Genomic DNA, 25,373 nt, shown 5'->3' with positions numbered 1-25,373 from the left:
CCATCAAAGGTCGAACAGACAAACAGAAATAAGGAATAAATTGGGGTAAAGCATCACACATATACCAATACAATTCGAATTGGTACATTGTATCATAATATTATGAAAATTATGACATTTTTTATTTTATACCGAAAGGCACCATGGGTAGCTTTTCCATTTCACTTTGTTCGTCGCCATTACCGCCACCTACTGGTTAGGTAAGTTTACAGTTGGTCAAAGTGAACATAATTACATTACATTACATTACGATCATTTGGCAGACGCTTTTATCCAAAGCGACTTACATTACATTACCGCCCTTCGCAGAGGGGGGAGCAATTGAGGGTTCGGTGCCTTGCTCAGGGGCGCCTCGGCAGGGGCTCGAACCGGCAACCCTCCGGTTCCCAGGCAGAAGCTCTAACCACTAAGCCACTGCCTGCCTAATGATAATAATGTAGTTTACATACAAAGTCTTGTCTTGACAAAAGACAGGAATAACTTACATATTAACAAGAATGATAAGCTACTTACATTTTTCATTTTGGCCACTGTGGGAAAAGTATAGATACACTATATGCCTGTAAAATAAAGTCTATAAAGTAGTAACCCGCTGTCATGGTGGTCTCCATCGAATCTAAATACTGAAGACAGATGATGTAATTAAACTGAACACAGTTTTATTATGGCTCACATACAATATCATGGCCGTGACACATTACAGATCCAAACAGTCAATTTGTGTGAACTGCATGGCAAAGATCAAGCCACATATGATTGGCTTGATCTTTTGAAGGAAGATTGAAGGAATAGTTGACAACATTACCAACATTAACTAGTGAAAGGAACAAATAAATCATTGTTAACAGTTGTTAATGATTATGCATTAATAGATTTAATTCATTACCGTAATGTTCATATATTTCCTGATATTACTCAGAACAACATACAAATCCTTCACAAACCTACCTTACTGGTTGCCATAACAGAATCAAAAACACAATGCTGACTGAGATCAGCAACAGCAAAGATAAAATTCTCTTAAAATGTTGAAATGGCATAGCTGGAGTTCGACAGAAAGTTACTTGCTGGTTACGGTGACGTCTCTCCTCTGTTTGAAGGCTGCAGTGCCTTGTAGACACGACTGGTTCATGGATGTGAAGGGGCAGGGCTATGACATAGTTATTATATGAAACGGATGCACTGCAAACCAAAGGAGAAACATAACAGGCACACACCTTCACAAACACACATATCAAATAGTATTATGTTTACACTATGACTATGTTTTTTTTAAGTATCGCAAAAGATAATTTTCATTTCTTTCTATCTGGGATCCCAGTTGCAAATGACAGTGTGATGATAACACAAGTTATATTTGGAGTGAGTTGTATCAACTCTTAAATAATTGGTTAGCAGGTAGACTGTGTTGAGTTGACAGCTTAGAGAAGCTGCTTGAACTGCCATGGGAGTACAGGTCAAGGAAACATTGTATTATATTGTAAATGGCGGTTTAACATTAAGTCGAACAAACAAACAGAAAAAAGAAACACTTTTAGGAATACCACACATGTACCAATACAATTCGCTCATTGTATGTCAATAATATGACCATTTTACATTTTTATATTTTTAAAATTATACCGCAAGGCATCATGGGATGACTTTTTCATTTCCCTTTGTTCATGGCACCCGCTGGTCAGGTACGTTTACAGCGGGGCGAAGTGAACATAGTTGACATTCAGAGTTTTGTCGTCCTACTCAAAGGACAAAAGACAGGAATAATTTACAAATTGCCAAGAATGATAAGCTATTTACGTTTTTCATCTTGGCCATTGTGGGAAAAGTATAGATACAGTATATGCCTGTAAAATACAGTCTGTAAATAAGCAACCCTCTGTCAATAAGGTGGTCCCCATCGAATCTAAATACTGAAGACAGGTGATGTAAATAAACTGAACACAGTTTTATTGTGGCTCACATACAATATCATGGTCGTGACACATTACAGATCCAGAGAGTCAATTTGGCAAAGATCAAGCTACATATAAAATATATGTTAAATGGTAATGGGATGTTGCTGCTATTACATTCACAGACTGTTTGTGTTGTTTATCTTTTAGGCTTTTCTGTCACATTTTGTTCCTTTCTTTGATAAAGCTTAAAGACTTTGGTGTTGTGAAATGATTTCCACAGGTTCAGTTCTTGGAGGGAGTCGTGATTGGGGAAGAATTTTACTCTGGTCTTAGTTTGTCTCTCAAAATAGTAGTTGTTATATTTCTTGTAGTCCTCTGTCATAAAACCATAGATATCCACCTGAGAGAGATGGAAGGTATTTGTTACATACTGCATAGATTTGTAAACGTGTAAGCGCATTGCTGCCATGTCGTCAACCTCCAGCAAACTTACTATGTCACAGGTGTGCAGAGCCAGGAAGACAGTGAATGCACCATTAGTGGGTCTGACTATTGGCCAGTGACGGGCATTCAGCTGAGGAGACTTTAAGAACCTGTAGACAATGAGCAAATAATAATGGCAGATGCACACACACACACACAGCCACACAAGCACACACAGCCACACAAGCACACACACACACACACACACACACACACACACACACACACACACACACACACCCATTAATCAGCCTTTTACAAGCATTACATGTTAGATGTTTGCATAGGCTTATAAAAGGAATTGACCTGTTCCGCACATATCTCAGAAAATCTGGGTGTAGAACATAAAAACGGTTCTCATCAAACTGCCCAGGATAATACGTCCAGGGCCTGGAAGGTAAAGACACAGGGTAAATAGTAGATTGGCTTATTGTGGGACATTGAAGGACATTGTTGGACCAAATTTGGGGAGTTGGTATTCACCGTAGGTTTTTGTATTGGCCCTCAGTGACCCTTTCTTTACTAAGAAGACCCTGAAGCCATTGGAAATCTCTCAAACCTTCAGGAATCATGACATACTTTATACCCTGCAAGGAAAGAGGAGGACAGACGGCTTCGTTACTGCCTGAGTAGGGTCTACTGTGAAGACGTAGATGATATACACAACTGTAGCATTAACTGTAGCATTAACAATGCTGCTGAGTACCTGATCATGAGGGATTTCTTTGAATCCATACGTCTTGAAAGCTATCAGGGATGCAGTGATTGAGTAAGCTGTGTGAACATAAACATCTGTTTTGTTTCCAACATCGCCCTCATAACCTTTGGTGATGGCTCCATTCATCCTGCAGAACCAAAAGTCAGATCAGAGTGAATATGGGACATCAACATTCACATGAATGTCTCTTAGATTGCAACAAACAAGTTGCATTACAAAGCTGGATCCAATGCAAAGCATGCCACAGTAATATTAACTCAATGTGTCAGGTAACCTGCCAATCTGATATGAGCTGTGCAATAAGCTCATGACCTATGTCTTTAACTTTAACTTTCCTGATCCAAAAACCCTTTTAGGACACTTAACAAAGTCAGTTCCCATTCATTGTTTGTCTCCTATTCATTGCCAATGAAGGCGCTCCAGTGATGAATATGCTCATTATCATAGGCTCTTATCAAGTCATGTGTTTCAGATAAAACAATTGTTCAAAAATTTCATTTAATGGAATGAACTTGAAGTGGACTATGCCCCCCAAATAGAGCTCATTGTTTATCATAATGTTTTTAGTTGGTATTTGAGCAAAGAGAATTCACAATAAAGCTGCTGTGGCAAATATTGAGGATGTCAGTATACACACTGCTAAATTAACCTCAATTAGAAATGAACATCTGACATATGAAACTTGATTTCAGGAACAAATCATTCTAACCACTAAGACAAGTGTATACATCTCATGACCCTGTCTTCTTACCGAAACACATAATCATGTGCATCTATCTCTCTCCCCATTCCAGAGCCATTGAGGATCCCTGCAGTTCCCACCACAGCACACCTTACACAGCCATCACTGTCTCTTTTGGGACGTAATAATGGCTCCTTTGGCATTGAGATCAACCTCACCGCTGACATCACATCTGCAAAACACAAATAGAGTACATGCACAGTGGAGAAGTGGATTACTAACCTTTGAACAATTCCCAGATTGTCTGACACAGACACAAACACAGACACAGTCACACACACACACACACACACACACACACACACACACACACACACACACACACACACCTACCATCATATTTGTACTCCATGAAACCAAAGGGATTGTTAAAATGTGAAAGCTTGTTCCATTCCCTCATGTTGAGATTGTCTTTGTGCAGGTATAAGCATACTTTGGGGACTGAAGCCTGCTTAAAGCTCTGATCTGCAGACTTCCATAGAGACTGGGGACACGTCTGAGAATGCAAAGGAAAAAACTGCATTCATTCAGCTGATCCTTACAGAGTAGATTTAAACATGAAAATGTACAGAAACTGATACAGTAAAGAATGTGCTTTGCAGATATAAAAAAGTGACAGAGAAGCAGGAAATGTCACTCACGTCTCCACACACACACACACGTACCATTAACATAAAAGTTAGTTGAGACCACAACTAACTGACCACAGTCACAAGGAATCTGCCATGTTTACCTACACTTGTCATAATTCTATTCAGTCTCTTATGAGAGCACTTACTGTTTCTCTGTGGTCAGCATCCTGTTTGTACACATCATCAAAATCCCACTCAGGCATTTTCAGAAAATCCTTTTTGTAGATGAGGGGTATGGGGGTCTCCAAGACGGTTGCTGGAGCTCCCCGTGTTGAGGTGACTACTTGTGAATGGGGCACATGGTCTGATTTCAATGCACCTGAGCTCGTTGAGTCTTTGGGTGCAAAGACAATTGTTGTGGGAGTCAGGTTAGCGTATGTATGCCTGACTGATTTGTCAGAGTGACCCTCCTGCTCTTTTCCTCCTTGTTTGCCTTTTCCTGAGATTAGGCTGACATAACATTTTGGAATGTGATACTCATTGACGGAAAAGTTAGCAACATTTCCAACATTAACTAGGAAATGTAACAGATAAATCATTGTTAACAGTAGTTAGTGATCATACATTTATACATTTAATTCATTACTGTATTATCATTTCATATATTTCCTGATGTTACTCTGAACAACATAAAAATCCTTCACAAACCTACCTTACTGGTTGCCATGACAGAATCAAAAACACAATGCTGGCGGAGATCAGCAACAGCAAAATTCTCTTAAAATGTTGAAATGGCATCGCTGGAGTTCATCAGAAAGTTACTTGCTGGTTACAGTGACGTCTCTCCTCTGTTTGAAGGCTGCCGTGCCTTGTTGGACACAACTGGTTCCTGGATCTAAATGGGGCAGGGCTGTGACATATCATATGAAACCCATAAACTGCAGAGAAAAGGACACACATTGCTAAACACACCCATCCACACATATTATCTTTATGCTATGATTGAGCTTAATTTCAGGATTGAAGAAGAGAATTTTCAGAACATTGATTCCTGTTTTTATTTGAATTTACACATTGTCTCCTCTTTTTCGGGATAATAACAGCCAATAGTGTCACCAGGCAGGGGGCAAGGAGCGCCGCGGCCAACCCTGGATAGTTGCTGGTGTTTCAGTGTTGTTGCTGATCAAAACTGTCTGGAGGATTTTGTGGATGTGTGCCGCCAAAAACATCGCAACAGATTTTTAGATATAGTGTATATAATGTATGTAATGTATATACGTTTTCGTTAACAAAAATATGCAGCAACAGTGAAAAGTAAAGATTTAACAAGATTAAACTGTAGTTTCAGACACTGGTGAGTTGACATGCAATCTTTTTGACGTTGACAGATAGGTAGTAATGATTAACTTTCAATAATTAATGACGGCCCTATAATCATAGAGCCAAATGGTTATAAAGCTTATCACTGTGTAGACTGCTGTCAGAGTAGAGCACTTCCTACGACCTGTCGGCAAGCTTGGGAACTTAGGCGCCAAACACAGAGCAGGACCCTCTCTTTCATTGGACATGTAACTGTAATTGGCGGTTTTCCATTCAAAGTCGAACAAACAAACAGAAATAAGGGATAAATTGGGGTAAAACCACACATGTACAAATACCATTCGCCCATTGTATCATAATACTATGACTATTTACAATTGTGCCATTTTTTTATTTTATACCGAAAGGCACCATGGGGTGGCTTTGTCATTTCACTTTGTTCATCGCCATTATCGCCACCTGCTGGACAGGTACGTTTACAGTTAGGCAAAGTGAACATACTGTAGTCTACATACAAAGTCTTGTCTTGACAAAAGACAGGAATAACTTACAAATTGACAAGAAGGATAAGCTACTTACATTTTTCATTTTGGCCACTGTGGGAAAAGTATAGATACAGTATATGCCTGTAAAATAAAGTCTATAAATTAGCAACCCGCTGTCAATAAGGTGGCCCCATCGACTCTAACTACTGAAGACAGGTGATGTAACTAAACTGAACACAGTTTTATTATGGCTCACATACAATATCATGGCCGTGACACATTACAGATCCAAAGAGCCAAAGATCAAGCTACATATAAACTATATGTTCAATGGAAATGGGCTGTTGCTGCTATTACATTCACAGACTGTTTGTGTTGTTTATCTTTTAAGCTTTTCTGTCACATTTTGTTCCTTTCTTTGATAAAGCTTAAAGACTTTGGTGTTGTGAAATGTTTTCCACAGGTTCAGTTCTTGGATGTAGTCGTGGTTGCTGTAGAAAATTACATTGGTTTTAGTTTTTCCCTCACAATAGTAGTTGTTATATTTCTTGTAGTCCTCTGTCATAAAACCATAGATATCCACCTGAGAGAGATGGAAGGTATTTGTTACATACTGCATAGATTTGTGAATGTGTAAGGGCATTGCCGCCATGTTGTCAACCTCCAGCAAACTTACTATGTCACAGGTGTGCAGAGCCAGGAAGACAGTGAATGCACCATTAGTGGGTCTGACTATTGGCCAGTGACGGGCATTCAGCTGAGGAGACTTTAAGAACCTGTGGACAATGAGCAAATAAAAATGGCAGATACACACACCCACACAAGCACACATACACACACACGCACACGCACACACACACACACACACACACACACCCACGCACACACACACACATTAATCAGCCTTTTACAAGCATTACATGTTAAATGTTTGCATAGGCTTATAAAAGGAATTGACCTGTTCCGCACATATCTCAGAAAATCTGGGTGTAGAACATAAAAACGGTTCTCATCAAACTGCCCAGGATAATACGTCCAGGGCCTGGAAGGTAAAGACACAGAGTAAATAGTTGATTCTTCAAATTGAAGACACAAATTGGCTCATTGTGGGACATTGAAGGACATTGTTGGACCAAATATGGGGAGTTCAGATTAGATTAGATTAGATTAGATCCAACTTTATTGTCAATGAGCAAGTACAGGTACAAGCGAATGAAATGCAGTTAGCATACAACCAGAAGTGAAAAAGTGTACTATTATATATACAGAATACAGAATATATACAGAATATATACAGAATAAACTATTTACACTATAGAGTTGATATTCACCGTAGGTTTTTGTATTGGCCCTCAGTGACCCTTTCTTTACTAAAAAGACCCTGAAGCCATTGGAAATCTCTTATATCTTCAGGAATCATGACATACTTTATACCCTGCAAGGAAAGAGGAGGACAGATGGCTTTGTTACTGCCTGAGTAGGGTCTACTGTGAAGATGTAGATGATAGATGATAAACTTTAGCATTAACAATGCTGCTGAGTACCTGATCATGAGGGATTTCTTTAAATCCATACTTCTTGAAAAATACCAGGGATGCGGTGATTGAGTGAGCTGTGTGAACATAAACATCTGTTTTGTTTCCAACATCGTCCTCATAACCTTTGGTGACGGCTCCATTCATCCTGCAGAACCAAAAGTCAAATCAGAGTGAATCTGGGACATCAACATTCACATGAATGTCTCTTAGATTACAACAAACAAGTTGCATTACAAAGCTGGATCCAATGTTCATTTCTAACCACTCAGAGAACTGTATACATCTCATGCCCCCGTCTTCTTACCGAAACACATAATCATGTGCATCTATCTCTTTCCCCATTCCAGAGCCATTGAGGATCCCTGCAGTTCCCACCACAGCACACCTTACACAGCCATCACTGTCTCTTTTGGGACGTAATAATGGCTCCTTTGGTTTTGGGATCAACTTCACAGCTGGCATCACATCTATAGAAGCCAAATACAGTACATGCACAGTGGAGAAGTGGATTACTAACTTTTGAAAAATTCCCAGATTGGCTGACACAGACACACACACATACCTACCATCATAGTTGTGCTCCATGAAACCAAAGGGACTGTTAAAATGTGAAAGTCTGTTCCATTCGCTCATGTTGAGATTGTCTTTGTGCAGGTATAAGCACACTTTGGGTATTGAAGCCTGCTTAAAGCTCTGATCTGCAGACTTCCATAGAGACTGGGGACACGTCTGAGAATGCAAAGGAAAACACTGCATTCATTCTTTGCAGAAATTAATGAGTGACAGAGAGGCAGAAATGTCACTCATGTCTCCACACACACATACACACGTACCATTAACATTATTATTGTGTTCATTTCAGGGCAATGACGATTGCAGATCACAATTCATGCAGGTCAGACCACAGACACAAGGAATCTGCCATGTTTACCTACACTTGTCATAATTCTATTCAGTCTCTTATGAGAGCACTTACTGTTTCTCTGTGGTCAGCATCCTGTTTGTACACATCATCAAAATCCCACTCAGGCATTTTCTGAAAATCCTTTTTGTAGATGAGGGGTATGGGGGTCTCCAAGACGGTTGCTGGAGCTCCCCGTGTTGAGGTGACTACTTGTGAATGGGTCACATGGTCTGATTTCAATGCACCTGAGCTCGTTGAGTCTTTGGGTGCAGTTAACACAATTGTTGTGGGAGTCAGGTTAGCGTTTGTATGCCTGACTGATTCGTCATCGTGACCCGCCTGCTCTTTTCCTCCTTGTTTGATTTTTCCTAAGATAGGACTGAAAACATTTTGGAATGTGATACTCATTGAAGGAATAGTTGACAACATTACCAACATTAACTAGTAAAAGGAACAAATAAATCATTGTTAACAGTTGTTAATGATTATGCATTAATAGATTTAATTCATTACCGTAATGTTCATATATTTCCTGATATTACTCAGAACAACATACAAATCCTTCACAAACCTACCTTACTGGTTGCCATAACAGAATCAAAAACACAATGCTGACTGAGAACAGCAACAGCAAAGATAAAATTCTCTTAAAATGTTGAAATGGCATAGCTGGAGTTCGACAGAAAGTTACTTGCTGGTTACGGTGACGTCTCTCCTCTGTTTGAAGGCTGCAGTGCCTTGTAGACACGACTGGTTCATGGATGTGAAGGGGCAGGGCTATGACATAGTTATTATATGAAACGGATGCACTGCAAACCAAAGGAGAAACATAACAGGCACACACCTTCACAAACACACATATCAAATAGTATTATGTTTACACTATGACTATGTTTTTTTTAAGTATCGCAAAAGATAATTTTCATTTCTTTCTATCTGGGATCCCAGTTGCAAATGACAGTGTGATGATTACACAAGTTATATTTGGAGTGAGTTGTATCAACTCTTAAATAATTGGTTAGCAGGTAGACTGTGTTGAGTTGACAGCTTAGAGAAGCTGCTTGAACTGCCATGGGAGTACAGGTCAAGGAAACATTGTATTATATTGTAAATGGCGGTTTTACATTAAGTCGAACAAACAAACAGAAAAAAGAAACACTTTTAGGAATACCACACATGTACCAATACAATTCGCTCATGGTATGTCAATAATATGACCATTTTACATTTTTATATTTTTAAAATTATACCGCAAGGCATCATGGGATGACTTTTTCATTTCCCTTTGTTCATGGCACCCGCTGGTCAGGTACGTTTACAGCGGGGCGAAGTGAACATAGTTTACATTCAGAGTTTTTTCGTCCTACTCAAAGGACAAAAGACAGGAATAATTTACAAATTGCCAAGAATGATAAGCTATTTACGTTTTTCATCTTGGCCATTGTGGGAAAAGTATAGATACAGTATATGCCTGTAAAATACAGTCTGTAAATAAGCAACCCTCTGTCAATAAGGTGGTCCCCATCGAATCTAAATACTGAAGACAGGTGATGTAAATAAACTGAACACAGTTTTATTGTGGCTCACATACAATATCATGGTCGTGACACATTACAGATCCAGAGAGTCAATTTGGCAACGATCAGGCCACATATAAAATATATGTTAAATGGAAATGGACTGTTGCTGCTATTACATTCACAGACTGTTTGTGTTGTTTATCTTTTAGGCTTTTCTGTCACATTTTGTTCCTTTCTTTGATAAAGCTTAAAGACTTTGGTGTTGTGAAATGTTTTCCACAGGTTCAGCTCTTGGATGTAGTCATGGTTGCTGTAGAAAATTACATGGGTTTTAGTTTGTCTCTCAAAATAGTAGTTGTTATATTTCTTGTAGTCCTCTGTCATAAAACCATAGATATCCACCTGAGAGAGATGGAAGGTATTTGTTACATACTGCATAGATTTGTGAATGTGTAAGGGCATTGCCGCCATGTTGTCAACCTCCAGCAAACTTACCATGTCACAGGTGTGCAGAGCCAGGAAGACAGTGAATGCACCATTAGTGGGTCTGACTATTGGCCAGTAGCTGGCATTCAGTTGAGGAGACTTTAAGAACCTGTGGACAATGAGCAAATAAAAATGGCAGATACACACACCCACACAAGCACACATACACACACACGCACACGCACACACACACACACACACACACACACCCACGCACACACACACACATTAATCAGCCTTTTACAAGCATTACATGTTAAATGTTTGCATAGGCTTATAAAAGGAATTGACCTGTTCCGCACATATCTCAGAAAATCTGGGTGTAGAACATAAAAACGGTTCTCATTAAACTGCCCAGGATAATACGTCCAGGGCCTGGAAGGTAAAGACACAGGGTAAATAGTTGGTTCTTCAAATTGAAGACACAAATTGGCTCATTGTGGGACATTGAAGGACATTGTTGGACCAAATATGGGGAGTTCAGATTAGATTAGATTAGATTAGATCCAATTTTATTGTCAATGAGCAAGTACAGGTACAAGCGAATGAAATGCAGTTAGCATACAACCAGAAGTGAAAAAGTGTACTATTATATATACAGAATACAGAATATATACAATATATATACAGAATAAACTATTTACACTATAGAGTTGATATTCACCGTAGGTTTTTGTATTGGCCCTCAGTGACCCTTTGTTTACTAAGAAGACCCTGAAGCCATTGGAAATCTCTTATACCTTCAGGAATCATGACATACTTTATACCCTGCAAGGAAAGAGGAGGACAGATGGCTTTGTTACTGCCTGAGTAGGGTCTACTGTGAAGATGTAGATGATAGATGATAAACTTTAGCATTAACAATGCTGCTGAGTACCTGATCATGAGGGATTTCTTTAAATCCATACTTCTTGAAAAATACCAGGGATGCGGTGATTGAGTGAGCTGTGTGAACATAAACATCTGTTTTGTTTCCAACATCGTCCTCATAACCTTTGGTGACGGCTCCATTCATCCTGCAGAACCAAAAGTCAAATCAGAGTGAATCTGGGACATCAACATTCACATGAATGTCTCTTAGATTACAACAAACAAGTTGCATTACAAACTGGATCCAATGCAAAGCACGCCACAGTAATATTAACTCAATGTGTCAGGTAACCTGCCTATCTGATATGAGCTGTGCAATAAGCTCATGACCTATGTCTTTAACTTTAACTTTCCTGATCCAAAAACCCTTTTAGGACACTTAACAAAGTCAGTTCCCATTTATTGTTTGTCTCCTATTCACTGCCAATGCAGGCGCTTCAGTGATGAATATGCTCATTATCATAGGCTCTTATCAAGTCATGTGTTTCAGATAAAATGATTGGTCACAAATTTCATTAAATGAAATGAACTTGAAGTGGACTATGCCCCCCAAATAGAGCTCATTGCTTATGATCATACTGTTTTTAGTTGATAAAGTTGGTATTTGAGCAAAGAAAATTAACAATAAAGCTGCTGTGGCATGATTGTATGCTGTAAACAGATACATACTTTCCTGACCTTTCAGTGTGTGTTCAAGCACTGCTGTTAACTCGGATTGCTACAGGGTTCCCACCATAGCCAAATATTTTCTTTGCAAATATTGAGGATGCCCGTATACACACTGCTAAATTAACCTCAATTAGAAATGAACATCAAGTTCATCAATTCTAACATATGAAATCTTCACTTGATTTCAGGAACAAATCATTCTAACCACTCAGAGAACTGTATACATCTCATGCCCCCGTCTTCTTACCGAAACACATAATCATGTGCATCTATCTCTCTCCCCATTCCAGAGCCATTGAGGATCCCTGCAGTTCCCACCACAGCACAACTTACACAGCCATCACTGTCTCTTTTGGGACGTAATAATGGCTCCTTTGGCTTTGGGATCAACCTCACAGCTGGCATCACATCTATAGAAGCCAAATAGAGTACATGCGCAGTAGAGAAGTGGATTACTAACTTTTGAAAAATTCCCAGATTGGCTGACACACACACAGACACAGACACAGACACAGACACAGACACAGACACAGATACACAGACACAGACACACAGACACACACACACACACACGCACGCACGCACGCACGCACGCACGCACGCACGCACGCACGCACGCACGCACGCACGCACGCACGCACGCACGCACGCACGCACACACACACACACACACACACACACACACACACACACCTACCATCATATTTGTACTCCATGAAACCAAAGGGACTGTTAAAATGTGAAAGCTTGTTCCATTCCCTCATGTTGAGATTGTCTTTGTGCAGGTATAAGCACACTTTGGGTATCGAAGCCTGCTTAAAGCTCTGATCTGCAGACTTCCATAGAGACTGGGGACACGTCTGAGAATGCAAAGGAAAAAACTGCATTCATTCAGCTGATCCTTACAGAGTAGATATAAACATGACAATGTGTAGAAACTGATACAGTAAAGAATGTGCTTTGCAGATATAAAAAAGTGACAGAGAAGCAGGAAATGTTACTCACGTCTCCACACACACACACACACACACATACACACGTACCATTAACATAAACGTTAGTTGAGAAGAGAACTAATTGAACACAGACACAAGGAATCTGCCATGTTTACCTACACTTGTCATAATTCTATTCAGTCTCTTATCAGAGCACTTACTGTTTCTCTGTGGTCAGCATCCTGTTTGTACACATCATCAAAATCCCACTCAGGCATTTTCAGAAAATCCTTTTTGTAGATGAGGGGTATGGGGGTCTCCAAGACGGTTGCTGGAGCTCCCCGTGTTGAGGTGACTACTTGTGAATGGGGCACATGGTCTGATTTCAATGCACCTGAGCTCGTTGAGTCTTTGGGTGCAAAGACAATTGTTGTGGGAGTCAGGTTAGCGTATGTATGCCTGACGGATTTGTTAGAGTGACCCTCCTGCTCTTTTCCTCCTTGTTTGCCATTTCCTGAGATTAGGCTGACATAACATTTTGGAATGTGATACTCATTGACGGAAAAGTTAGCAACATTTCCAACATTAACTAGGAAATGTAACAGATAAATCATTGTTAACAGTAGTTAGTGATCATACATTTATACATTTAATTCATTACTGTAATATCATTTCATATATTTCCTGATGTTACTCTGAACAACATAAAAATCCTTCACAAACCTACCTTACTGGTTGCCATGACAGAATCAAAAACACAATGCTGGCGGAGATCAGCAACAGCAAAATTCTCTTAAAATGTTGAAATGGCATCGCTGGAGTTCATCAGAAAGTTACTTGCTGGTTACAGTGACGTCTCTCCTCTGTTTGAAGGCTGCCGTGCCTTGTTGGACACAACTGGTTCCTGGATCTAAATGGGCAGGGCTGTGACATATCATATGAAACTGATAAACTGCAGAGAAAAGGACACACATTGCTAAACACACCCATCCACACATATTATCTTTACGCTAAGATTGAGCTTAATTTCAGGATTGAAGAAGAGAATTTTTAGAACATTGATTCCTGTTTTTATTTGCATTTACATATTGTCTCATCTTTTTTGGGATAATAACAGCCAATAGTGTCACCAGGCAGGGGGCAAGGAGGGCTGTGGCCACCCCTGGATAGTTACTGGTGTTTTAGTGTTGTTGCTGATCAAAACTGTCTGGAGGATTTTGTGGATGTGTTCGCCAAAAACATAGCAACCGATTTTTAGATATACTGTTTATAATGTATGTAACGTATATGCGTTTTCGTTTACAAAAATATGCAACAATTGTGAAATAAAGCTGTGTTGAACATAATTGCAGGCCAGTGTGGTGTTTTTAAAGTTGAGTAGGCTTGCTCCCAGCCCTCAAAGGCAAAAGTATTACTGGGACTATGAGTAAAATGGAGTTCTTGATTTTCATTGCGTAATCATGTGAGCTCTCAAATTCGACAGTGTAACATTGTCCTGGTACTACATATTGGTCAACACTAGTTTTTGGTGGACTGTACCCGGCTGTGATTGTTTCAGTGTTATTAGTATTATTAATGTAAAATATATGCTTATTATTGCTATTTTGAAACAATTCATATTAATTGCTAGTAGGGGAACGTTACCACAAGATTTAACCATAGTTTCAGACACTGGTGTGTGGGCGTGCAATCTATTTGCCATTGACAGATGGGTAGTAATAGTTAACTGTCAACATGTAATGGCGGGCCCATAGTCAAATAAATCGTATAAACACGTAGTTCTAAGTAAACCATTATGGTACACCATAAACTTCTGTCACAGTAGAACACTTCGTACGATCTGGTCAGGTACGTTTACAGCGGGGGGAAGTGAACATACTGTAGTTTACATACAAAGTCTTGTCGTCCTACTCAAAGGACAAAAGACAGTAATAACTTACGAATTGACAAGAATGATAAGCTACTTACATTTTTCATCTTGGCCAGTGTGGGAAAAGTATACATACAGTATATGCCTGTAAAATAAAGTCTGTACATTAGCAACCGGCTGTCAATAAGGTGGCCCCCATCGAAACTTAATACTGAAGACAGATGTCATTTTTTTTAATTTTTTAAACAGAAAGAGCCCCGTCTGTGGATCAGTGTTGGGGATTCAGTGCCTTGCTCAAGGGCACCTCGGCAGTGCCCTGGAGGCAAACTGGCAACTCTCCAGCTGCCAGTCCACTTTCTTGGTCCATACAGGACTCGAACCGGCGACCCTCCGGTTCACAAGCTGAGTCCCTATGAAACCGTCCTGGCCCGCCTGGGATGTAAAATAAAATTAAAAAATTAAAAAGGAACTGTTCGGTGTTCTGTTAATCAGTCACTGGTCTGGCAGATGATGTAATTAAACTGAACACAGTTTTGTTATGGCTCACATACAATATCATGGCCGTGACACATTACAGATCAAAAGAGTCAATTTGTGTGAACTGCATGGCAAAGATAAAGCCACATATAACATATATATTAAATGGAAATGGGCCGTTGCTGCTATTGCATGCACAGACTGTTTGTGTTGTTTATTTTCTTTTCTGTCACATTTTCTTCCTTTCTTTGATAAAGCTTAATGACTTTGGTGTTGTGAAATGTTTTCGACAGGTTCAGTTCTTGGAGGTAGTCGTGGTTGCTGTAGAAAATAACACTGGTTTTAGATTGTCTCTCAAAATAGTAGTCGGAATATTTCTTGTAGTCCTCTGGCATAAACCCATAGATATCCACCTGAGAGGAAGGTATTTGTTACATACTGCATAGATTTGTGAACATGCATTGCCGCCTTGTTGTCAACCTCCAGCAAACTTACTATGTCACAGGTGTGCAGAGCCAGGAAGACAGTGAATGCACCATTACTGGGTCTGACTATTGGCCAGTGACGGGCATTCAGCTGAGGAGACTTTAAGAACCTGTGGACAATGAGCAAATAAAAATGGCAGATACACCCACCCACCCACACCCACACACTCTTACAAGTATTACATAATAAATGTTTGCATAGGCTTATAAAAGGAATTGACCTGTTCCGCACATATCTCCGGGTGTAAAATCCGGGTGTAGAACATTAAAACGGTTCTCATCAAACTGCCCAGGATAATACGTCCAGGGCCTGGAAGGTAAAGACACAGGGTAAATAGTAGATTCTTCAAATTTGAAATATTGGCTCATTGTGAGGAATTGAAGGACATTGTTGGACGAAATATGGAGAGTTGATATTCACCGTAGGTTTTTGTATTGGCCCTCAGTGACCCTTTCTTTAGTAAGAAGACCCTGAAGCCAAATGAAATCTCTCAAACCTATAGGAATCATGACATACTTTATACCCTGCAAGGGAAGAGGAGGATAGAAGGCTTTGTAACTGCCTGAGTAGGGTCTGCTGTGAAGATGTAGATGATATACACAACTTTAGCATTAACAATGCTGCTGAGTACCTGATCATGAGGGATTTCTTTGAATCCATACTTCTTGAAAAATATCAGGGATGAGGTGATTGAGTTTCAGTTCCAGTTTCAAGTTTATTTGTCATTTGCGTAGGGTCATACTGCACATTGAAATTCTTTTTAATGTACAGCAGAATATTGAAATTGAATTTAGTGCAAAGTAATAAGCATTAAAGAAAATGGAATGAAAGTGCAGACCAGACTGAATAACAGCAGAATAAAAAAATATATATACAGACTATTACAAATTAATCAATCTAAAGTGGCATGTGTGCCAATGATAACCGAGTGCAAAGTCACAGGAGGCTACCGGATGCTCCGGTAGCGTCTACCAGATGGCAGAAGGGTAAACAGTCCATGTGATGCGTGAGCTGTGTGAACATAAACAAGTGTTTTGTTTCCAACATTGCCCTCATTACCTTTGGTGACGGCTCCATTCATCCTGCAGAACCAAAAGTCAGATCAGAGTGAAGCTGGGACATCAACATTCACATGAATGTCTCTTAGATTGCAACAAACAAGTTGCATTTCAAAGCTGGATCCAATGCAAAGCACGCCACAGTAATATTAGCTCAATGTGTCAGGTAACCTGCCTATCTGATATGATTAATAAAAATAAAATACACTGTGCACTGTGCATTGTGCATATAGTATCTGTGTTATGTCTTATCTCAAATTGCAATCCATATATCTGTGCAGGTGTGCAGAGTTATGTATGTGTATTCATGCTCACTCTCTCCTGTTACTTTCTAGAACTCTTTGTTCATAACTTGAACTTTCCTGATCCAGAAACTCTTTTCAGGACACTTAAGAAAGTCAGTTCCTGTTCATTGTTTGTCTCCTATTCATTGCCAATGCAGGCGCTTCAGTGATGAATATGCTCATTATCATAGGCTCTTATCGATTGATATTATGCAGATAAGTCGATTGTTCACCCATTTCATTAAATGGAATGAACTATAAATGGACTATGCCCCAAAATAGAGCTCATTGCTTATGATCACAGTGCACACACATACCTACCATCATATTTGTACTCCATGAAACCAAAGGGATTGTCAAAATGTGAATGCCTGTTCCATTCCCTCATGTTGAGATTGTCTTTGTGCAGGTATAAGCACACTTTGGGTATTGAAGCCTGCTGAAATTAGACTGAGATAACATTTTGCGTGTGAAGGCTGCAGTGCCATGTTGGACACAACCGGTTCCTGGATGTGAAGGGGCAGGGCTGCGACATAGTTATTATAAGAAAATGATGGAGCGCAAACAATAGGAGGCACATAACAGACACAGTCACGACACATCCATTCATACATGTTATCTTTACTACAATAGTACGATTAAGGTTTTTTTTAAGAATAGCAGGAAGCCATCAAACATTTACAGACAGGAGAAAGAAAAAAAGACATACAACATAAACATAAAAAAGTTCTGTAATTATCATATACAAATCCCAATTACAAAAAAGGTGCAACAGTGTGTAAAATGCACATAAAAACAGAAAGCAGTCCCTAAAAACAGTACACAAAAGTTTTAACTGATCAAAGCTTTTTATAAATATACACTCATTCATTTTCAATCAACAAAAGATATAAGAGAATTTTCAGAACATTATCATTATTTTTTTTCCACTTTACACACCGTCTCAACTTTTGGGAAATTGGGGTTTGTATTTGTTTCTTTTAGTCCTTCTAAGTGATGCAAGCTCTTTTTTGCAATACATTCAGCTGCTTTGGTTTCATTTCCATATGGACAGAATGTGACACATGAAGGTTTAGGAATTGGGAGGATGATTTTGCATATTCAATACAGCAATAAGTTCATTTGGTGTGTGACAAGTGGAATGGCCTGTGGCCGGCATGAACAGGGTATGAGGAGAGTTTCAAAGGAAGCTCAGATGGAGTAAAGTTTGAGCTGCTCGTCCATGTCTCCTTCAGAAACATCCCCAAATGCGTCTTTGTTGTCTCTCAGCAGCTGGAAAATGGCAGCCAGCTGCTCACATTGCACCCTGGGAAGAGAACATTTACAAATAGATGTTTAGAAGAACAGCAAACAGGGTGCAGGGTATCATCTGTGTTTGACAAGCTATAGTAATTTGGGTCTCAGTACCGCAGTATACTCCTCCTAGTGGCAAAACACAGGACAGTCCTAAAGGTATTAACTATCACTCCTTTGTCAGAGGTGCAAAGTGGAGACACAATCAACACCTCCACCAAGCTGAGGAGCAACCAAGGGGGATAAGCTGAGGAGGACCCGGGGGGGGTGGACACACACCTAAAGGTGAGTCAGAGGTGAGTATGAGGTGGGGGGGCGGGGGTTCGGAGAAGTAGAACTGATCATATGGTCGTTCAGGACCAACAGTATCACAAATCTGACCATTAGGACTGAAAACCGCTTCTGAAGTCAGACTGAATATCAAACTGAATCTGTCATTCAGTGATAAAAATTAATCATAAATCAATATTTTAAAATAAACAAACATTTGTTGCAATTGTTTGTTCAGAGGGGTCAACTGTGTCCTGTGAGAGCAGGAAATTACAGAAGAACATACCAGTACATAAACACTTTTCTTACTTCTGTGTTTGTCATAGGAGTTGAACTGTTAGTTGTTTATTTGCAGATGATTCACATTTTCTGTCTTATCTGAAGTATATGAGCTGTATAAGAACTGTTCAATCAATCAAAATTGATTTAACCTGAATACTTCCTTTTGAATGTATTAACATCATTCAATAGCACTGCTTCTCCTGTGATATCATTCGACATAAAGTGCTCTCAGGGGTTTCTTGTATGGTATTGTCGTTGCTTTCATTGGAAATATTGTCACTGACCTCTGCTCCTCCTCCAGCTCCTGCTTAGACATCATCACTTGCAAATGGTGGGATCTCGCCTTTCCAGGGACATATTTCAAGGAATCGAAGTCATCTGATTCCATATCATCTGGTGAAACAGAGTCAGATTTAGCTACAAAATAACACTGGACTGAATTCAGATTAGCGGTTTATATCTATTTACTGTATATATCTAAACGTTGATGTCAGAAGAATCATTTGCTCACCATTGATCTCTGAGCTCTCTGTGGCTCCTTCAGACTGGAAAGAAGAGAAAGCACACTTTAAGAGGTCCTTCTCAGAGAGCCCAATGAAAGATCTGTGGCTGCTTTCTGACGAGGCCTCGGCCGATGAGTCTACGTCTAAACTCGTGACCCACAGTGCCGGCCTGTGGTCAGTCAGACTAGATGTGGACGGGGGGAACTCTGTCAGTTCTTCCGTATGAGGGTGGAGATGTGACTCCTCCTGTCAGAGAATTAAGGGGGTATAATACCATCATTAAACAGGTGCCCCCCCCACCCAAAACACCACTGACACACTTGATCCCTTCTGGTCCCTTCATTCCCCACCTCTCCCTGAATGCTGACACCCACACCCCCACCAGTATCCCTGATGGGAAAGGCCAGTCTCACCTCTCTATACTCTTTGGGGAGCTGATTTGACACTTCTGTCCCTGTACTGATTTGTCCACAATAATTTTCCCAGCACAAATTAAAAAATGTTATGCACAGATTTGGAGTCATAGAGTCAATTAATAATTTCACCAATAATGGCTGTATGGATGATATTCTCAGACAGTATTTGCCTATCACAGCTACAGAATCAGAATCAGAATCAGAATCGCTTTAAGTATAGCTATGTGCATATGTATGTTTATCTTTACTTGCACTTTTGTCAATGAATTCCCTTGAATATCCATCCAGTTCTCTGTCTTTAAGTGATAATTTCGTTGTGTTTCTATTTTTATGGATATTTGATGGATTTGTTGTTAAATTTGACGGTTTACATTGTAAACAACTGATACTGTTCTCTTTTTCTTTTTGCACAACTGCTACATGAGGGTCATTGCCAACATTCATTCTGTGCGTGGATTGTCTTTTCATATTCATATTTCCTTTACCAGTTACCATTAAGTACTATCTTGGCCTTACTTCCCAATATTGACATCGATATCGGCCTAAATGCTGGTACTGGTAGGGCCTTACTTTGCACTTGTGTGAGTGTTTTGATCACTTATTCCCACATGCTATGATATATGATTGATTAAAAAATAGAGGTGTACTTACTGCCTGCGCTGGTTTGACCACATCCCCGCTGATCTCTCTCCACTCCTCCGCAGCTTTGTAGCTCTTGTCCAGAACACTGTCGTTATGCACCGGCTCAGGTTGATCTAATCTTCCCGGTGCACCGTCTGTTGTGTGTCCGCATTGACTCTTCGCATTTGCTGAAGGCGAAGAGCTCCTCAATAACGATGTAGCGACCACGATAGCCAGAAGAGTAAATATTACAGCGGATAATACAAAAGTTAGATCCATAATTGTGGCGGATGCAGATTTCTAGGGCCTGTAATAAAGTCTGTACAACTGTTTTAAATGGCTTTTGTGCTGAATTGAATCTATATTCTTTAAATGTGGATTCACCCGGTTCCGTTTAATGGCTCCACTCACTGTTTCCCATCCTAGTTCTTGTATTTAGACAGACATCAACATAACCGAGCAGCACTGCGTTGTTGAATCTCCTCTCCGTGCAGGACGTCACATCCTCCGGTTCCGCCCCCCACCGAGAGGTTGAGCCACCGTCCGCCGCTGCAACGTGCTCGGCTCTCGGTCGTTTATACCGTTAATCCCGTTAGCAGCGTGTTTGCTTAACAAACGGGGAGGAGGGGTAAGTGACAGCGCCATGCGAGTCCATGTTGGTGAAGTCAAGCAGGGTTTACGTCTGCGGAGGGATACTGCGTGTTCACCGGAGGATACATTTAGAGTCTGCGGGGAGGATTAACGCAGATTACGCCGCACCGTTACTGAGTGTCTAAGCATAACGCATATACGGTTATCTGCTTTAAATATTGATGATTAAGGTGATGGATATATAAAGTTTAATTCCACCGTTTAATTAATTAAAATACCTTAAACAAAAGAGCATAAATCCCCTGCATAATCTAGTTTCTCATAAAAAAAATAAAGTAATAATTATTGACGGGGATTCTAATTGGCCCATTAGATAATCCCCCCCACATGTAATAAATACTGCCTGATGACATTGGAACAGTTAAAGGGATATCAAATAGGACATAAAAACTGTATTACCAGGGTTAAAATGATAAAACACAAAATCATCAAAACCATTAAGTAATCAATACCTTTCCTAAATCAATAATATCAGGTTCTACTCTTGTGCTTTGACTTTGCTTTCATTTGGGTCAGATTGTTAAATTCCTGTTTGGATCCACTAAAAACTAAGCACACTTACATTAACAGTGGCCATCATCTTAATTCCAAACCTTTAACTAACTGGGCAAAAAAAACTAACTCTTTGGAGACAACAGCATCAGTAAATCCAATGCTGCTACAGCATTACACACCATCAATGAAACAGATCACACCAACCACTTATCTACAACAAAGATGTTTATTAGCATTCACCTGAAGCAATTGAAAGACATTGGAGGGGGTTCACACAGGAATGTAATACACAAAAGTCTTTAAAGCAGCAAAGAAAAACTGCCATTTCAACCCTTCAGTCACACTGGACTCAATTTCAAAAGCAAACACCAGTATTAACAGAGGGAAAGGGAAGGTGGGGGCAAAGAGGAACATATGGGGAGAGGGGAGAGGAGGGGGGTCTTTTTTCATAGCACATGTAGGGAAGAGAGGTCACAAGACAGAAGAAGATGGATGATCTGCCACACCTGTGAGCTTACAAACCGGCAAACAGCAGCGGAGGGTCGAGCCCCGGAACAGCGCCGGGCACTCAGCACCGCAACACGCCACACCATGTCACCACCGCACTGCACCGCATCTTAACAGCTAACCAGCATTACTCAACTGCTACACAACTGCGCCTAGTGCACAAAAGATACACAAGAAAGAGGGTTAGAGTCATAGGAAAGCAAATTTAACCAGACAGAAAAGTGATGTATTTGACAGATGAGAATGCTACGTTGCCGGATTAGCAAGTCACAAATTAAGTGGCACTGCCAATGTTTTAATTTTTCTCTGTACTGTCTGTCATTTTTTTTTCTAAAACAGTGGTAAAATGTTGCTGTTAAGGCTCTCATCCAATATGACACCATGTTTCTACATCAACTTTGGAAGTAAATCAAAGTCTTCCACATCCATCTGGAACAAATTATTCGACAAGGAATTTGATTAAAAGAAAGCTACATAAATGGAAAAAAAAGAATTTATTAACAAGTACAAATTCAAATGAAATAATTCCAACTTAGATGGGAAACACCTTACAAATCCCTTTCAAGTATGCTTACCATTGTGGACATAGATCACGTGTAGAATAGTACAGGATTTGTCTCGATAAAGGAAATCAAACTAAACATTTAAGATCACTTTCCAATAACCTTTCAGTCAGCATTCAGTGGTAAAACGGGAGTCCACTTTCTGAAAGCAAGGCTCTTCCTGATGTCCTCAAAGGCCCATCTGAGATCTGGAAAGGAACGACAGAGCAGAGTTAACACGAGAAACCCCATTTGCTACCTCAAAGTCTGCAGCTCATCTAGATGTATTTAGCATGATAAATTTACTCTTTGCAGAACTGGAATGTTTTGTTACTAAATATGAAGTTTATCAAACAGGATGCAGGACAGCCCTCTCCTGCTATTACAACTTTAGTTGTACATCTTCACACACCTTCCATGGACCCCAATCCCCAAACTAACTCTTACAGACTGAGAGTCTCACACTCGGGCATTATTAGAAAAACAAACCTCATGGTGTATTCCGTTTATGAGTGGTAGAGGAAACCACAGTCACAGGTGGGACAGCGCTCAGTGCGTCTGACTGCGATTCCCGTGAACGTACCTCACCACACCACCTCATACACCAACTGACAGCCCGAACCACCGCCATGACGACCTGCTTCATAGCAACCACGTTGCCTTGGTGACCTGCTCCTTAGCAACTGCCATCGCCATCAGCAACAGGCAGGTCACATGGGCGGGTCACACACTAACTGCTCTCACACTGCCACACCCCCATCTCCTCTCTTTGCAAACAGGACTCCGCAGCTTGGAGGAAAGAATCCACATTTAGGTGAACGTTTGAGTCATGCAGCCCAGTCCCCAAGCAGCCCTTCCCATATACACTCATGGCTACAAATGTTTAGAACCCACTTCGTACTAAGTGCTACAGTTGATACAATTAAGGTAAAACCCCATTATCTGTGAGCTATGATCTGCACCTGTTTTTGGTTTTCAACTTCTAAAAAGTTAGGATTCTGCAGACTTGATAGCCTGGGTGAAAGTGACTGAAATTAGCACCAAGACTGCAGAATATCAACTTAAGTTGATATTAGACATTTATAGCAAAGAATACCGCCCACTCCTTTCCCCGTATACCGTCTCATCGGGTCCAGGTTCTGTTTAAGACTCAGGTTGGTTGTCCTCTGGAGATTTAGGCCTACTCTTGGAGTTGGATCTGGACCTGGATTTGGAGCCCCTGTTGGAAGGCGGAGTCCGGCTCCTCGACTTGGACCTCGAGCGGGATCGTGACCTGGAGGGAGACTTGGATTTGCTTCGCCGTGGGCTTCTAGATTTAGACTTGGACTTGGACTTGGACCTGGATCTGGAGTAGGAGCGAGACCTCGAACGGCTGTAGTGGTGGCGGCTTCTGGATCGGGAGCGACTTCGGCTCCTGGAGCGGCTGCGGCTACGCCTGCGACGCCGTGGGCTGCCTGAACGACTGAGGTTAAAAAGAGACAGTCATTAATACAATAAGACAATATGTGAAGCGATGTGATAATTACAGTCAATTGATGTATCAAGAACAAATGGCACATATTTAATGGTCAGAAGCAGGAGATTACGTAAGGCTTAAGAAGGGGCGTGGCTGAAACTAAGGTGGTTGAATACTGCAATATTACAGCATGCATACAACCAATACTCACTATTAATGTAAATGCAAATGCAATAGAATCAAGGGGACCCTTTTAAAAAGCAGGATCAATTTAGAAGGTATGTAAAAATGAGAAATTGCAATTTGCAGAATCTATCCAAGCACAAACATGAGTACGACAGCAGATAAGGTACACAAGCCTCATGTGCTTCGGCTCGTGCGCGCCATTTAACGTTCTAGTTTATAAACACCGGTGTGCCGTGCGCCATTACCTCCTGCTTCTCCGTCCGTTACCAGCGTACCTGCGGGGTGGAGCACCTCTACGGCCGTACATAGAATCTGGTGGTCGTCCGTAGCGTGCCATCTGTACACGAAGCTCCCGCCCGTCCAACAGCGCGCCGTCCATGGCGTCCATTGCGTCTTCGGCGTCGCGCTTGTCGAGGAACCGCACGAAAGCGAAGCCCCGGCTCTCCTTGGTGTACCTGTCCCGGGGGATGTAGACGTCGCCCACCCGGCCGTACTTCTCAAATACGCGGCGCAGAGTTTCCGGGGAAGTTCGGTAGGTCAGGTTGTCCACTTTCAGAGAGGTCATCCCTTCAACATCAGGCGGCGGCCTTCCGTAGCTCATTTTCGTCTTCTCTTGAGCCACACAGTAGGCCAGTTGAAGCGTAACCCCGCAGGCCCCGCTGTGTGGTTAAATCGTTGCCGTGCGTCTATCAATCTCCGGTCGGTGTATTAAATTTAATTCCACGCCTTTTTGTTTTGTTTGTTTGGCCCTGGACGTCGTCACAACCGCGCTACTCTCACGTGAAATGGCGGCAACAAAGCTTCCTTTCCCCTTTCTTTGCGTCCCTCGCTGGCCTCCT

General features: G+C 40.8%; 5 protein-coding genes and 1 pseudogene across 10 annotated transcripts; all 6 read right to left on the bottom strand.

Moving 5' to 3' along the window:
- Window positions 1–2,091: 2,091 nt before the first annotated feature.
- On the bottom strand, window positions 2,092–5,009 carry LOC143001925 (alpha-N-acetylgalactosaminide alpha-2,6-sialyltransferase 2-like). Its single transcript, XM_076151779.1, has 8 exons — window positions 4,617–5,009; window positions 4,172–4,334; window positions 3,848–4,010; window positions 3,085–3,223; window positions 2,862–2,965; window positions 2,685–2,768; window positions 2,389–2,488; window positions 2,092–2,295 (listed from the first exon to the last, which is right to left on the bottom strand). The coding sequence occupies exons 1-8, from the start codon at window positions 5,007–5,009 to the stop codon at window positions 2,092–2,094; spliced, it is 1,350 nt and encodes a 449-aa protein (XP_076007894.1).
- A 1,585-nt stretch (window positions 5,010–6,594) lies between these two features.
- On the bottom strand, window positions 6,595–8,832 carry LOC143001924 (alpha-N-acetylgalactosaminide alpha-2,6-sialyltransferase 1-like). Its single transcript, XM_076151778.1, has 8 exons — window positions 8,730–8,832; window positions 8,320–8,482; window positions 8,058–8,220; window positions 7,760–7,898; window positions 7,547–7,650; window positions 7,174–7,257; window positions 6,892–6,991; window positions 6,595–6,798 (listed from the first exon to the last, which is right to left on the bottom strand). Exons 1-8 carry the CDS (start codon window positions 8,784–8,786, stop codon window positions 6,595–6,597), a joined length of 1,014 nt encoding a protein of 337 aa, XP_076007893.1. The 5' UTR covers window positions 8,787–8,832.
- A 1,543-nt stretch (window positions 8,833–10,375) lies between these two features.
- LOC143002189 (alpha-N-acetylgalactosaminide alpha-2,6-sialyltransferase 1-like) lies at window positions 10,376–13,974 on the bottom strand. The gene is made up of 9 exons (XM_076152168.1): window positions 13,865–13,974; window positions 13,359–13,662; window positions 12,900–13,062; window positions 12,450–12,612; window positions 11,541–11,679; window positions 11,328–11,431; window positions 10,955–11,038; window positions 10,673–10,772; window positions 10,376–10,579 (listed from the first exon to the last, which is right to left on the bottom strand). Exons 1-9 carry the CDS (start codon window positions 13,948–13,950, stop codon window positions 10,376–10,378), a joined length of 1,347 nt encoding a protein of 448 aa, XP_076008283.1. The 5' UTR covers window positions 13,951–13,974.
- Window positions 13,975–15,669: 1,695 nt separating this feature from the next.
- On the bottom strand, window positions 15,670–17,063 carry LOC143001923 (alpha-N-acetylgalactosaminide alpha-2,6-sialyltransferase 2-like; annotated as a pseudogene).
- An 850-nt stretch (window positions 17,064–17,913) lies between these two features.
- On the bottom strand, window positions 17,914–21,348 carry mxra7 (matrix-remodelling associated 7). Of its 2 annotated transcripts, XM_076151478.1 has the most exons (5): window positions 20,728–21,348; window positions 19,821–19,906; window positions 19,669–19,769; window positions 19,442–19,550; window positions 17,914–18,618 (listed from the first exon to the last, which is right to left on the bottom strand). In XM_076151478.1, the coding sequence occupies exons 1-5, from the start codon at window positions 20,974–20,976 to the stop codon at window positions 18,504–18,506; spliced, it is 660 nt and encodes a 219-aa protein (XP_076007593.1). In that variant the 5' UTR covers window positions 20,977–21,348; the 3' UTR covers window positions 17,914–18,503. The 2 variants fall into 2 exon arrangements, with proteins under 2 accessions (XP_076007593.1, XP_076007592.1); XM_076151477.1 differs by having other exon boundaries at window positions 19,669–19,906.
- A 1,088-nt stretch (window positions 21,349–22,436) lies between these two features.
- Window positions 22,437–25,341, bottom strand: srsf2a (serine and arginine rich splicing factor 2a). Of its 5 annotated transcripts, none has more exons than XR_012963736.1 (3): window positions 24,780–25,340; window positions 23,016–24,354; window positions 22,437–22,502 (listed from the first exon to the last, which is right to left on the bottom strand). XR_012963736.1 is itself a non-coding variant. In XM_076151638.1 (3 exons), exons 1-2 carry the CDS (start codon window positions 25,133–25,135, stop codon window positions 24,036–24,038), a joined length of 675 nt encoding a protein of 224 aa, XP_076007753.1. In that variant the 5' UTR covers window positions 25,136–25,341; the 3' UTR covers window positions 22,690–23,681; window positions 24,012–24,035. The 5 variants fall into 5 exon arrangements, 4 of the variants coding, with proteins under 4 accessions (XP_076007753.1, XP_076007754.1, XP_076007751.1 ...); XM_076151638.1 differs by lacking the exon at window positions 22,437–22,502 and having other exon boundaries at window positions 22,690–23,681; window positions 24,012–24,354; window positions 24,780–25,341; XM_076151639.1 differs by lacking the exon at window positions 22,437–22,502 and having other exon boundaries at window positions 22,690–23,101; window positions 24,012–24,354.
- Between the last annotated feature and the right edge of the window lie 32 nt (window positions 25,342–25,373).

The sequence above is a fragment of the Genypterus blacodes genome, unplaced genomic scaffold, assembly GCF_046128005.1.
Source record: "Genypterus blacodes isolate CSIRO-AG114 ecotype Tasmania unplaced genomic scaffold, CSIRO-AGI_Gbla_v1 ptg000055l_1, whole genome shotgun sequence".
Taxonomy (NCBI): domain Eukaryota; kingdom Metazoa; phylum Chordata; class Actinopteri; order Ophidiiformes; family Ophidiidae; genus Genypterus; species Genypterus blacodes.
The sequence above is the reverse complement of the archived record's forward strand: the minus strand, read 5'-3'. Positions and strand labels throughout refer to the sequence as shown.